The sequence below is a fragment of the Myodes glareolus genome, chromosome 7 (genome assembly GCF_982192425.1).
Source record: "Myodes glareolus chromosome 7, mMyoGla1.1, whole genome shotgun sequence".
Taxonomy (NCBI): Eukaryota; Metazoa; Chordata; class Mammalia; order Rodentia; family Cricetidae; genus Myodes; species Myodes glareolus.
The window spans coordinates 53849998-53865302 of NC_142032.1; the positions used below are offsets into that span (position 1 = coordinate 53849998).

The following is a 15305-nucleotide window of genomic DNA, read 5'->3' on the forward strand; positions in this document are numbered from 1 at the left end:
CGACCGCGGGCGACAGCGCGCCGAGGACGACGGAGTTCCCTCACTTCTCCTCCCTCCCCTTAGAGATCCGGGCCAATCAGCGGAGGCGTCCTAACTGCGCAGCCGCAACGAGCGTGCGCCGGCAAGGCTGGCAGCGGCTCAAGTGCCTCGCAGCCCGGAAGCGGGAGTGCGCCTCTCTTTCCGTACTTCAGTGGGAGGCTCTGCGCAGTCGCACCAGAGCCCCGCCCACCCTGTCAATACTCTTACTTCCTGATCGCTCCTAATTGCCGAGGCACCCTAGGTCTTGCTTGACGTCCTCGCCTCCTTATTCCTTCACCGCCTCTTCTGAGAGTGATAAACGAAGACAAGTCGGAGGGCTGGCGGGTGCACAGCAGCTGTTTTCGTGGCTCGTAGGCAAAGGGCTTTCCAGTACCAAGCAACGTCCGGGCCTCTTTCTCTGGGATTAAACTTCTACCCGGCAACAGACGCGCCAACCCCGCCTTCCGCCTCTCTGATTGGCCATCTTGAATCGTAGTCTGTTGCTCTGATTGGTCGTCTGTTATCGTGCGGCTTTTTTTCCTATTGGAGAAGTGGCCGGGAATTTTTTTTTTTCCGGGTTGGTCCGCTGGGGAGGCGGGGTCGTTTCTGCGGGATTACTTTTCTGGACTCATTTCTGATTGGGTGATGTGACGCAATGCGCGCGCCCCGTTAGACGCCAAACTGCTACCAGGCCGGGTCTTTTCCTGTCCGTGCGCCGGCCCTTAAACTGAATCGCAGGAGGAGACTTCCGGGCTTGGGCCACTGCAGTAGTGCGGCTGTTGGGCTTGCCAGTGCACACGACCTCTTCTGCCTTGTCAGCGGAACAGGGGCTCAGGCCTCATTCACTTCGCTCCTTCAGTTAACAGCAGAGACATCGACAAATGCTTGTTGAATAAAGAGAAATAAAGAGTTGGGAAGGAGCGAAACCTTTTTGACCTGTTTCAGTTGTTCCCGCCTACTCCATCTTCTTCCAGGTCAGGGGGTGTGCCTCAGAGAAAGAAGGGAAAGAATTTTTAGCTGGGCCTTTGAATTTTCCTAGAGTCTATACTCACGCCAGAATCTCTTCTTTTGAAAATCATCATTTGGTCTATGGCTTCATTACCTCCACATTATTCCTTTTTTTGCGGAACTTGTGGAAACTGAAAAGAGGAGGGTCAATAGGACTGTAGTCCTATCAAACATCAAAGCTCAAATCCTCCTGAAGGAGAGTAATTTTCTGCTACTTTGTAGTAGACGTCCCAAAGCAATAATTTTGATCCCAAAACCACAGTCTCAGTTGATCCTTCATTTAACAATTCTAAGAGTCATGGAGAAGCGCCTACAGGAGGCTCAGCTATTCAAGGAGGAAGGGAACCAACGCTACCGAGAAGGGAAGTACCGAGATGCTGTGAGTAGGTACCACCGAGCTCTTCTTCAGCTGCGGGGCTTGGATCCAAGTCTGCCTTCCCCGATACCCAGTCTAGGACCTGAGGGCCCAGCTCTCACGCCGGAGCAAGAAAACATACTGCACACCACTCAGACAGACTGCTACAACAACCTAGCTGGTAAGAGCAGGGCTGGAGGGTGGGTAGAAGAACATCAAGACTTGACCATCCAGCAAAGCAGAGGCTGCACACGCCTTTAATCTCAAGTACTCGGGAGGCAGAGGCAGGTGAATCACTGAGTTCGAGACCAGAGTGGTCTACAGACTGAGTTCCAGGATAGGCAGGGCTACACAGAGAAACCCTGTCTCAAAAAACAAAGCAAAACAAACAAAAAAGAGACTATCAAACCCTGTGAACACTGAAAAAAATACATTCTTCTTCGCTGTCATCTGGTTATTCGGCAATGAATTGAAACCTATTTCCAATCAGTAGAGAACTCTCATCTGGAGAGTTTGTAAAAATCCAACCTCTTAGGCCCTAACTCCAGAATCTTTGATCTAGTAGATCTAGGGTGGGACCGCCAATTGATTTATCTGGAGGAATGTTGCTAACTTTAGAACATTTTGCCTTCTGTAGAGAAAAAGTGCTTTTGTCTAAAGGAAATTTAACATTTGGGAAACACGTTACTGGCTCTAGATAGTGTAGATCAATTGTGCTTGATTGTATAATTTTTTGTAGAAATCAAGGATACTAGATAATTAGTATCTTCCATTTCCCTATGGCTTTGTATGAAGATAGAACAGTTCTGCTAGGTATAACCTTAACTGATAAGAGACCTTTTAGTCTTTTGTATGATAGACAAATCAAGCTTAGAACTAATTAACTTAATTTATAGTAGAGTAAGAAATTCTAACAATGCAAACAGAGACTATATATATTATCAGGAGCTGTTATGTTTCCTACTGGTTGCTTTTTAAAAATTGTTTTAATTTTTCTTGAGTCTCATTATGTAGCCCAGCCTGGCCTGAAACTCACTTTGTAGACCAAGCTGGCTCCAAACTCCTGGCAGTCTTTATGCCTCTGGCTCCCAAGTGCTAAGATTATAGGTGTCAGCCTCCACATCTGGCTGCTTATTTTATAAATATCTTTGTGGACGGGTGGTGGTGGTGCACATCTGTAATCCCAGCACTTGGGAGGCAGAGGCAGGAGGATCTCTGTGAGTTCAAGGCCCGCCTGGTCTGCAGAGCGAGTTCCAAGACAGGCTCCAAAGCTACACAGAGAAATCCTGTCTCGAAAAACCAAGTGTGTGTGCGTGTGTATGTGTGTGTGTGTATGCATATCTTTGTCATCTCTGTGAGTTTGTGACCAGCCCAGCCAGAGCTTCATAGAGACCCTATCTCAAACAAACAAACAAGCGAATACACATACATATATACACATACATATAAAAATAAAACACTCTTATATGTATAAACTTAAATATGTATACACACATATATATATTGCATGCAAATATACATGTAGTGTTTGAGTGGAGCTGTGGAACTCAGGGCCTTGCACATGCTAACCAAAAACTGTGCCACCAATCTACAATATCAGCACTAAAAATTTTTGAAATTACAATACTCCTTAGTTATGATAAAAGCTAAGGGTATTTTTCCCAGTATGTCCAGCAATAATTTTGGGACTCAAATAATAGTAATTATGGTGGTGTTTTATTTGTTTCTTCTTGCAACAACGTCTGTGTAGCTCTGGGTAGCCTAGCTGACCTTGAATTTGCCTGCCTCTGCCTGCCTCCAGAGTGCATGAACTAAAGGCATTCATAGCCCATCCCCTAACAGTAACTGTTTTAACTTAACTCTGATCAACAGGTATTAAATGCTGAGGATTAGCAGTATAACACTACAGATAACAATCCCTATATTCATGAAACAAAGGAAATAACATGGTATATCAGACAGTAAGTACTGCAGAAGAGATTAAGTGAGATGGCTTGGTGCTTTATATCTGTAATCCCAGCACTGGGGAGGTCCAAGTAGAAGAGTGGCTTCAAGTCTGAGGTACAGGCTAGCCTGGGATATATGGTAAGACTCTGTCTCAAACAAGTAAGAATAAACTGGAAAATGGAAGTAGTTAGAGTCCTGAGATGTTCGATTTAAGAAAGGATGACTCTATAGGATTCATAGATGTGACATTTATGACATGATCTATGTTAAGGGTCATAATTCTTCCAGATTAGTCTAAGGAAACTAGGATTAATCTGGGAACAAGTAGATTTAAAATTATACCCCAGCAAACAATCTTAATTCCCAGAGCTTAAATTCTTATTGCAGGATACTAGCATTATTTAATCATTGCTTGATCTCAGTTGCTACCCCTGTGAAGATCAGTCAAGTCTTATATCCTAGTGTACTTTCCCTAAGCTGCTAAAATCCTAGCTCATAGCTGGGGACCAAAGGTATAGTGGGACAATAGGATTTAGTGCTTTATATCTTATCTTGTATCACTTACTAAGCTGCTAAATTCAGATCCCTCTCTAAGCTCAAAAATCTCTGTCTTCTAAAGTCTATAAAAGTAATTTCCTCTGTTTTGTGGGTTGTTGTTGGGTGTCCTACCTAACCAAGCCCCCATCCCCTAATGGCCAATATTACAGAAAGGTATTTCTCTTGAAATCAGTTTCCATATATCCCCCATCAAACTGGGGGGTATTAGAGTAAATAAGGCTAGAAAAATGACCCAATAATTAGGAACACTGGCTACTCCAGCAGAGGATCGGAGCTTAATTCCCAGTACCTACATGGTGATTTACAGCCATTTCTAACTCTAGTCCCAAGGGATACAACACCCCCTTTCTCACCTCCTCAGGCACCAGGCGCACATATGGTTCACATACCTAAATACAGACAAAACATTCATACACATAAGAATACATATATCATTTAAAAATAATCATCAAGGTACCTTACTTGTTCTTCTTAGTACTTAGTTTAATGTTTGAGCATAGTTAGTGATAGGTATATAGTTATCAGTTGAAGTACTGAAGCTAAAATGCTGGATTAATTGACCTGTGGAGAATACCTTGTGAAAAGCCTGCTTGGTGTGGGGGTATTGTAGCAGGGATGCAAGTATGGTCCAAGCTTGTTCTTGACTCCATTATACCTGAATCAATGATCTGAGCATGATTTAACTTTAATATATCTATTCCAGTAGCTGTGAAATAGGGTATATCTTTCCCTTTCTTTTTTAACTTAGAAAATATTTATTTGTTTGGTTTTTGGGGGGGCGGGGGTTCAAGACAGGTTTTTTTCTGTATAGCCCTGGCTGTCCTGGAACTCATTCTGTAGACCAGGCTAGCCTCGAACTCAGATATCCACCTGCCCCTGCTTCCTGAGTGCTGGACTTAAGGTGTGTGCCACCACACCCAACTATTTATTTTTAATAATGTGTATGTGTTTATGTGGGTATGTGTATATGTCAAGGCAGATGCCTTTGATGTCCAGAAGAAAGCATCAAATTCTCTGGAGTTTTAGTTGCAGGTGGTTGTGAACCATCTAGTGTGGGTGCTTGAAACCAAACTTGGGTCCTCTGCAAGAGCTCTTAACCACTGAGCCATCACTCCACCATTCCAGTCATTTCTCTCCCACTAGGTCCCACAGCTGTTCAGTCCCAAAGAAACACACAGAAGTCTACATTAATTATAAACTGGCTGACTTAATAGCTCAGGCTTTATTAACTAATACTCATATCTTAAATTAGCCCATAATTCTTGTCTGTGCTAGCCACATGGCTTGGTACCTTTTATCAGTGAGGCATTCTCACCTTGCTTCCTCTTGGTCTGGGTGATGACTGCAGACTGAACTTTTCCTCTTCCCAGAATTCTCCTGTTCTGGATGCCTCGCCTATACTTCCTGCCTGGCTACTGGCCAATCATCATTGTATTAAACAACTGACAAATCTTTACAGGGTACAAGATCATTGTCCCACAACACATCTCCTTTACATTTATTTTTGGTGGTGTTGGGGACTGAACTCAAGAGTCTCAGTATGCCAGGCAATCAATCAGTCTGCTAAGCTAAAACCCTTCTTTAAGGCAGAACACTGTTTTGAACATTGTTTCCTAACCAAGATTTATTCTGGGTTCCATTAATCAGCCAAGAAAATAGTGTATTAATATTAAATGATGTTGTTGGAAATGAGATTGGCATGGTGGCACAGAACTGTAATCCCAGTACTGGAAGCCTGAGGCAGGAAGAACAATAGGAGTTTGGGGCTATACTGGAGTTTCAGGACTGCCTGAGCTACAAAGTGAGAACTTGATGGTCTTGATGGTCTCAGTACTACTGCTGTGTAGACACAACATGACCACTCTTAAAAAGCATTTTATTGGGGGCTTGCTTACAGTTTCAGAGGTCTACATCCATTGTCATCATGGTGGAGTGCATGGCGAAATACAGCAGACATAGTGTTGAGAAGTAGCTGAGGGTTCAACTTCTGGATTGGAAGGCAGCGGGAAGAGAGAGAACCACTGGGTCTGATGTAGGTTTTTGAAACCTCAAACCCCACCCCCAGTGACATACTCTCTCCAATAAGGCCACTTCTCCTAATCCTTTCAAATAGTGACACTCCCTAACCATTTAAATGCATGAGCCTGTGTAGACTATTCTTACTCAAACCACCACACTGACTCAACAAAACCAAAGTAAACCCTGGGTGTGTAGATACATGGCTGTAATTCTAATGATTGGGTATGTGGAAACAAGAAGATCATCATCTTCCAGTATACAGAGGATTCAGAGTCAGCCACAGCTATATGAGATCCCCTACCTCAGAACACTGTGAAATAAAAAACAAAAGATGACAGGACTTGGTTCAGATTTCATGCTCATTTCACTTACAAGCTCTGAGATCTTGGGCAAGTTGCTTATCTGAGCCTGGATTTTTTTTCATCCATTAAATGGAGACTAACACTGATTTTTGTACTGTGGGTGAAAAGATAAAATAGCTTGTTCTTTCCTCACATAATGGCAAGCATTAACAATGCTGCAGTATAAGACCTGATGAGACCAAGAAGTTAGGACACAGCACTAGGTAGAAGAGATACAATGATGAGTTTCATTTGATCCCCAGCACTAAAGAGAGGGGAGGAAGAGGGTAGGGTAGACTGTGAGAGATGGTCTCATATAGTAGCCTAGACTGGTCTTGAATTCCCCATGTGGCCAAGTGTTAGTCATTGTTCTATTGCTGTAAAAAGACATCTCGACCAAGCCAGTTCTTAAAAAGGAAAGCATTTAATTGGAGGCTTACTTACAGTTTCAGAGGCTTAGTCCATTATCATCATGGCAGGGAGCATGGTGGCCTGCATGACATTGGAGCAGTAGCTAAAAGCTTCATTCTGATCTACAGGCTGCAGGAAAAGTGAGAACTGGGCCTGGCATGGGCTGTTGAAACCTCAAAACCCACCCCTACAGCAACACACTTTTTCCAACAAGGCCACATCCTCCTACTCCTTCTCAAATAGTGCTACTCTCTGATGACTAAGCATTCAAATATATGGGCCTATGGGGACCATTGGTAGTCAACCACCACACTGAAGATGACCTTAGATTCCTAATCCCTAATCCTAGAATCTCTACCTCTCAAGTGCTGGGATTACAGATGTGTACACCATGCCATGCTTGAGAGAGTTTTGGATACAAAATTTAAAGTATGGAGACTGGAAAGATGACTTCCCAGTTAAAAGTGCTTACTCCTCTTACAGAGAGCTTGGGTTTGGTTCACCATATAGCAGCTCACAGTCATCTGTAACTCCAGTTCCAGGGCATCTGATGCCTCTGTGACCACCTTGGGCTCCTGCGTGCATATAATAAATATATATACACACACATAAAATGAAATAAATAAATTTATGTATTTATTGTGTGTGCACATGTGCTCAAGCATGACACTGTACACATGTTGGGAACGTCAGAGGAAAACGTGTAGGAGTCATTTTCTTCTTCCCAAGAATCAAACACATATCATCAAGCTTGCTGGCAAGAGCCATTACCTACTAAGCCAGCTTGTCAGTCAAAACTTTTATATCTCCAGTTCCTAGATGAGGGTATAGGTATGGGAAACACTTTAGAATTAGTTGAATAAGTGAATATTGGGGAATGCCTTGAGTTGGCTAGTGAAATCTCCTATAAGCCTACCTTCTCTCCTTTTAACTTGATCCATTAGCCTGTCTCCTCCAGATGGAGCCAGTGAACTATGAACGAGTGAGGGAATACAGTCAGAAAGTCCTAGAACGACAACCTGATAATGCCAAGGCCTTGTATCGGGCTGGAGTAGCCTTCTTCCATCTGCAGGACTATGACCAGGCTCGGCACTACCTGCTGGCTGCTGTCAATAAGCAACCTAAAGGTGAGTGAGAGGGACATTAAGGTGGTGAGCGTATATAAAATTGTTCTGTTGTTAGTATAAACAAATGATCAGTGTTTAAGGAGATGACAGCACTAATTGCTGTGCTCTGACATTACACACTGTATATGTCATATATTGAATTATAGCCAGTATTCCTGTTAATATGTACAGCTATTACAAATAAACAGAAAAAAAAATCTTAAAGAAAAAGAAGAAGTCGAGCAATAGTGACGCATGCCTTTAATCTTTAATCCCAGCATTTGGGAGGAAGACACAGGTGGATCTCTGTGAGTTAGGCCAGCCTGGTCTACAAGATCTAGTTCCAGGACAGGTTCCAAAGCTACAGAGAAATCCTGTCTTGAAAAACCAAAAAGAAAAAAAAAAAAAAAAGGAAAAAAAAAAGAGGTGGGAATGAATATATACAGCTTAGTTGGCTTAGTTGGTAGGCATGCACAAAGCTCCAGGTTCAATCCCCAGCATTGCATAAAAGCATACATAGTGGTGCAAATGCCTGTGATCTCAGCACTTGGGAGGTAGAAGCAAGAGGGTCAGAGTTCAAGGTTAGTGAGTCTGAAGATGATCTGTTTATGATGGGTGGTGGCGGTGCACATTTTTGATCTTAGCACTCAGGCAGAGGCAGGTGGATCTCTGACTTCAAGCCCAGCCTGATCTACAGATCAAGTTTCAGGACAGCTAGGGCTACACAGAGAAACCCTGTCTTGAAAAACAAAGAATCTATTCCATTGAAGTCGTACCCATTGAAGGGAAATTTATTTAATGTTTTCAGGGTTTTTTTGTTTTGCTTTGTTTTGTTTTTTAAGACAGGGTTTCTCTGTAGCTTTGGAGCCTGTCCTGGAACTTGTTCTTGTAGATCAGGCTGGCCTTGAATTCACAGAGATCTGCCTGCCTCTGCCTCCCCTAGAGTTCTAGGATAGCCATGGTTACACAGAGAAAACCTGTCTTAAAAAACCAAAAAAGAAAGAAGAAAGAAAGAAAGAAAGAAAGAAAGAAAGAAAGAAAGAAAGAAAGAAAGAGAGAAAAGAAATTCACAGCTGATCACAGCCGAGGAGCCAAGGAACTATTTGATAACTGTTGAGGGGAGAGTTAGTTTTCTTTAATGATGTTACCCCCTTGTAGGTCACACACACTCCAGAGCAGGCACCATTCCCAAGAGTATCTAGGCAACACAAACTAGACTAGATGGGGTTGGGAAAAGAAGAAAGCTTAAACTTCGGTGGGATGGGAGTTTGAGGGCAGGGTAGATAGGAGGGGAGGTGAATATGATGAAAATGTAGTTTTCTCAAAGAATTAATCAAATATATTTAAAAAATAGATAGCATTCATATATTTAAGAAAGTGAGCTGGGTGGTGGTGGCTCACGTCTTTAATCCCAGTACTTGGGAGGCAGAGGCAGGTGGATCTCTGTGAGTTCAAGGCCAGCCTGGTCTACAAAGCGAGTTCCAGGACTGCTAAAGAAACTTTGTCACAAAAAAACAAAAAACAGAGAATGTGTACAAAAATGTGCACATGAATAACTTTTCCACTTCTGTGGCGTTTTTGATTTTGTTTTTTACTTACTTTGGGGGGGGCTGGGATATTTGCAAGCCACAGCACATGTGGAGTCCAGAGGACAGCCTGTAGAAGCTGCTTCTCTCCTTCCACCATGTGGATGGCCTGCAGCGGCATCCTTAGTGCCAGCCATTGTGAGGAATGCTAGGATTATAGTTTCTTACCACCTCATCACAATACTCTGTCCTTGTTTCCACGGGAATGCAACTATTAGTTCTGTCTCCATCCTTAGGAATATTTATTTATTTATTTATTTTTAAATATTTATTTATTTATTTATTTATTATGTATACAATATTCTGTCTGTATGCCTGCAGGCCAGAAGAGGGCACCAGACCCCATTACAGATGGTTGAGAGCCACCATGTGGTTGCTGGGAATTGAACTCAGGACCTTTGGAAGAGCAGGCAATGCTCTTAACCTCTGAGCCATCTCTCCAGCCCCAGGAATATTTATGCTTAAACAGGCACATTCATACTCCCTGTACTAGCTCTGTAAGTCAGGGGTGTGTGTGTGTGTGTGTGTATATATATATATATATATATATATATATATATATATATATATATATATATATATGCTTGTTTGTTTATATTTCTGTGCTACAGATCAAACTCAGGGCCTGTATATAAAAAACACCCGTTTCCCTTGCTGGGAACCATACTCAGGACAGAATTTTCTTTGGCCTGTCAACCGGTTCCCAAATAAAAACATGGAAACTTATTACTAATTATAAATGTTCATCTTTAGCTTAGGCTTGTCCCACTAGCTTTTTTTTAAAATTATTTAACCTGTTTCTATTCATTTATGTTTTTTTTAAATATTTATTTATTATGTATACAATATTCTGTCTGTGTGTATGTCTGCAGGCCAGAAAAGGGCACCAGACCTCATTACAGATGGTTGTGAGCCACCATGTGGTTGCTGGGAATTGAACTCAGGACCTTTGGAAGAACAGGCAATGCTCTTAACCTCTGAGCCATCTCTCCAGCCCCCTCATTTATGTTTTGCCTTGGGACTTTTTACCTTTCTTTTACTCTCTATGTCCTAATTTCTTGCTTTCTCTATGTCTGTCTCTCTGGCTCCTCGTATCTTTTTGTTTCTTCATTGAAGCCTAAATTCCTCCGCCTACTTACTCCTCTTGTACAGAAGCCTGCTCATACCTCCTCCTGCATTGGCTGTTCAACTTTTATTAGACCAATCAGGTGCCTTAGGCAGGCAAGGTAAAATAGCAACATATCTTTATATAGTTAAACAAATATTCTGCAACATAAACAAATGCAGAACAGTTTTACAGTAAACAAATGGAACACATCTTTGCATAGATAAATATTCTGGAACATACCCATGTCCTTATTGACTTAACCAATTTATTTATATTGGGTTTGTGAGACAGAATCTCACTCTATAGCCCAGGCCAGCCTGGAGCTCTATCTATTGCCCAAGCTGGCAATGAACTTCTGATTCACCTGTGTTGGCCTTTTGAGTACTGATGTTATAGATGTGTGTCACCATGGAGATTTTAGGAACTTTTTTTTTTCCTTCTTTTTTTTTTAATTTTTGGAGGTAAGGGTCTCATGTAGCTCAGGCTCATCTCAAACTCAATTTGTAGCACAGGCTGGCCTTGAACTTCTAATCCCCTCTTCTCTATTTCCCAAATGCTGATGTTACAGATACATGCCACAGTACCCAGCCTAGGAACTTTGTTTTAAAGCCCCCCTACCTTTTAAAGAGTATGTTAGTGAATCCCAGGGAATGAACTTGATCATCGTCATTTAGTCTGCTCTCCAGATAGGAGCTGGCCTTCGCTTTAGCTATTGCCTTATCTTTTAGCTCAGCTAACTCCAGGTGTGACCTAGAAAAAGAAACCACTGACTGGGAAATTTTCAGATTTGGCACTTTCAGGACAGAAAGGAAACTGTGAAGCAGATGGCAGGTTCATTTCTGTGTTGGTTGGTTGAACACTGAATATTGTTTCTCCCTTTTTTTCTTCTCTTTTTCAAGAGTGTTTATCTGTGTAAACCTGGCTGTCCTGGAACTTGCTCTGTAGACTAGTCTGGTCTTGAATTCACTGCCTCTGCCTCTGGAATGCCAGGATTAAAGGCCTGCGCCACTACTTCCTGGCTTTTTTTTTTCTTCATTTTTTAAAAAATATTTATTTATTTGCTTATTATGTATACAGTATTCTTTCTTCAGTTCAGAAGAGGGCACCAGGCCTCATTACAGATGGTTGTGAGACACCATGTGGTTGCTGGGAATTGAATTCAGAACCTTTGGAAGAGCAGGCGATGCTCTTAACCTCCGAGCCATCTCTCCAGCCCCCTTTCTTCTTCATTTTTGACAGGGTCTCTCTACATGGTCCTGGCTGTCCTAGAACTCACTATGTAGACCAGGCTAGCCTCAAGCACAGAGAGATCCATACCTGCCTCTGCCTACAAAGTGCTGAAATTAAAGGCCACTATGTCCAGCTTCCTTTTCTCATTCTTTTTTTTTTAATTTATTTTTATTTTATGTGCATTGGTTATGTGCATTGGTTTTGACTGCATGTATGTCAGTGAGGTTGCCAGATCTTGGAGTTACATGCAGTTGTGACTGCCATGTGGGTGATGGGGATTGAACCCAGGTCCTCTGGAAGAACAGCCAGTGCTCCTAACCACTGAGCCATCTTTCCAACCTCATCCTTTTTTCATTCTTTTTTTTTTTTTTAAAAAAAGATTTGTTTATTTATTATGTATACAACATTCTGCCTCCATGTATGCCCACACACCAGAAGAGGGCGCCAGACAGATGGTTGTGAGCCACCAGGTGGTTGCTGGGAATTGAAGTCACAACCTCTGCAAGAGCAGCCAGTGCTCTTAACCACTGAGCCATCTCTCCAGCCCCCTTTTTTCATTCTTAAAGCAGCTATTGGAGGCTAGTAGCAGAGGAACCCCAAACATAACAGTGCAATAAAACTTTTCACTAATTTAAATGAACGCAAAGCCACTATGAAGTAATGAAGGTATATGAGCCATTTGTTTTGTTTCTTGACTTCAGGTATATAGATGAAATGCTACTAAGTGGGCACAGTGGCACACATCTTTAGTCCCAACTATTATGAGAGGCTGAGGCAGGAGGGTCACTAAGCCTATAAGTTCAAGACCAATCTGGCAACACAGCAGACTACATCTTTAAAAATAAAAAAAATCCAAAAATAGCCAGCCGGAGGTGGCATACGCCTTTAGCTTCAGCATTCTCAGAGGTAGGCAGATTTCTGTGAGTTTGAGGCCAGCCTTGTACACAGAGAGTTCCGGGACAGCCAGGGTTACACAGAGAAACCCTGTCTAGAAAAACAAACAAACAAACAAACAAACAAACAAAAAATTAGAAAAAGGTTGGGGATATAGCCCAGGTGGTGGGTTTCTTGTCTGAATCCCCATCAATGAATAATGCATGGTGGTTCATGACTATAATCCCAACACCTGGGAGGTGGAGTCAGGAGGACTATGAATTTGAGATCAGATACAAACAAATAAGCAAAACTTAGCTCTGACCTATAGAGATTTTGTTTGTTTAAGTCATAATTTTAAGATGGGTGAATCAGCAAGGCTATCTTCAGGTACAAATCAAATTCAAAGCCAGCATGGGCTACAAGACTTTCTTTTTTCTTTTTTTTCTTTCTTTCTTCTTTCGTTTTTCGAGGCAGGGTTTCTCTGTGGCTTTGGAGCCTGTCCTGGAACTAGCTCATGTAGACCAGGCTGGCCTCGAACTCACAGAGATCTGCCTGCCTCTGCCTCCCGACTGCTGGGATTAAAGGCGTGCGCCACCACCACCTGGCCTTTTTTTGTTTGTTTGTTTTGAAATATTTTATTTTTATTTTATTTATTTACTTTTGATGGAACTTCTTGGTTTCTCAAGATAGGATTTCTCTGTTCAACCGCTACAAGACTTTCAAAAGAAAGAAAAAAGAATTATCTGGCAGTGGTGGCAAACACCTTTGGTTCCAGCACTCAGGAGGCAGAGACAGGCAAATCTCTGAGTTCGAAGCCAGCCTAGTCTACAGAATGAGTTTCAGCACAGCCAGGGCTACACAGAGAAACCCTGTTTTGAAAAAAAAAAAGTAATTCATGGTGACATAAGTTAAGTAACAGAACTTATTATTGCATGGAGTAATTGTGATACATTCAGATTCAGATTTTGGAGAACTAGGGTAACTGGGAGTATTACCAGTGCTCTCTGGTCCACTGGGTCATTGTGGTCTGTCTGTAATTGCCTTCCTTCTTTGTTGTCTTTGAAGATGCCAATGTCCGGCGATACCTCCAGTTGACACAATCAGAACTCAGCAGCTACCACAGGAAAGAGAAGCAGCTGTATCTGGGCATGTTTGGTTAATGAAGAAAAAAGATGATTCTCTACATGAGCTCAAGTGGACCACTAAAGACCCATCAAGAGAAACCTGAACCTCAGCAGGAGAAATTCACCCTTTACCTCTGACCCAGGTGGATTTCTATTTTTCCCGTTCTGCACAAGCTCTTTGCTACTTAGGCCATCTGCATCCTTTATTGTCTATCCCTCAGTATGGCTGGCAATCCATATTATTTGCCTTGAGAAATCAACTAGAAAACATTCATCTACTGTGGATGCAATCAACTATATTTGTGATGTAGATAAAATGAGATGGTAGTAGATGTGTTCAGATACACAGGAGAAGACCAGTGAAGGATAAAATAGTAAGGACAGGCAGAAAGCAATCTTTTACTGTTTCCTCAGATGCCTTTGTTTTTCCCAGTGGGAAATATATATATATAACTTGTGAAACTAGATAAATATAAATTGAGCCCAAGTATATTTACATTAAAGATTTGAAATTAATCATTTTGGGGTTAGGATGTAGCTCAGTGGTAGAATGCTTGCCTGGCATGTACAAGGCCCTGGGTTTGATTCCCCAGTGTTGCAAAAATAAACAACAACAAAATCAAACTTTTATTTAAATTAATCTTTTTGTTTGTTTGTTGTCAAGATAGGGTTTCTCTGTGTAGCCTTGGCTATCCTGGAACTATCTCTGTGGACCAGACTGGACTCAAACTCACAAAACCTGCCTGCCTCTGCCTCGTGAGTGCTGGGATTAAAAGTGTGCGCCACCACTGCCCGGCTCTTTAATTTTTTTTTATCTCCCAGTAATTTCTAGTCCTTGATATTGCTTATATTCAGATCATTAACATAGTATAACTTATTTATTTGTCTTTATTCTGTTTTAAAACTTCTGAAGGAAATGCTTAGAATACATGAAACCCTGTTTTTTAAAAAAATGTTTCTGGGAGTCAAGCATGTAAATAGTTAAGTATTTAATAACTCTGTCCTCATGCCATGTGCTAGTGAGCTTTTTATGGGTTTGTATGTATGTGTGGGGCTGGAGTTTGAACCTATCTTGCACATGCTAGGCAAACACCCTATCATTGAGCTACATAGTCAGCCTCAAAGTGGTTTTGTTTCTTTTTGTATTTTGGACAAGGTTTCTCTGTGTTGCTCTGCCTGTCCATGTTTTAATTTTTAATAGGTGCATTTCTAAAGTGTGTTCATTTTTCTCAGAAATGTTACAGTGTCTTCTTGAAAGAGTATCATAATAAAGCATGACAGAACCCAAGTCTCCTCTTCATCTGTCGCTCTTATTTTTTTAAGAGCACAGGACCTCTCAGAGAAAAGAAACCACAAGGAAAGATGGTTATTGCTTAGTCTTGGAATCCTGATAGGACCTGGGAAGCTGTTGTGTTCATGGATGCAGGGTGCAGATCTAGTGCAGTCCTGCCTCTGTGGGGTCCATCAGCCAATGGCTGCTTTGTCATTCTGTTTGCTCTGTGGATTGCATCTATATCATGGGTGCCAATTAGTAGCTAAGACCATGTAGCAGGCCTCTACCATTATAAGTGGAGATAATAAGCATGTGGTATTCAGTAGCCATCATATTAAACATATA

General features: G+C 41.9%; 1 protein-coding gene across 1 annotated transcript; it reads left to right on the forward strand.

Moving 5' to 3' along the window:
• Positions 1-222: 222 nt before the first annotated feature.
• Positions 223-14975, forward strand: Ttc9c (tetratricopeptide repeat domain 9C). The gene is made up of 3 exons (XM_048458190.3): positions 223-1562; positions 7602-7784; positions 13629-14975. Exons 1-3 carry the CDS (start codon positions 1325-1327, stop codon positions 13721-13723), a joined length of 516 nt encoding a protein of 171 aa, XP_048314147.1. The 5' UTR covers positions 223-1324; the 3' UTR covers positions 13724-14975.
• Positions 14976-15305: the final 330 nt, after the last annotated feature.

Coding starts and splice junctions, on each gene's coding strand:
- Ttc9c (XM_048458190.3), top strand. CDS start 1,325: ATGGAGAAGCGCCTACAGGAGGCTCAGCTATTCAAGGAGGAAGGGAAC. Junction 1,563..7,601: donor CTGCTACAACAACCTAGCTG/GTAAGAGCAGGG, acceptor TTGATCCATTAG/CCTGTCTCCTCCAGATGGAG. Junction 7,785..13,628: donor TGTCAATAAGCAACCTAAAG/GTGAGTGAGAGG, acceptor TTGTCTTTGAAG/ATGCCAATGTCCGGCGATAC.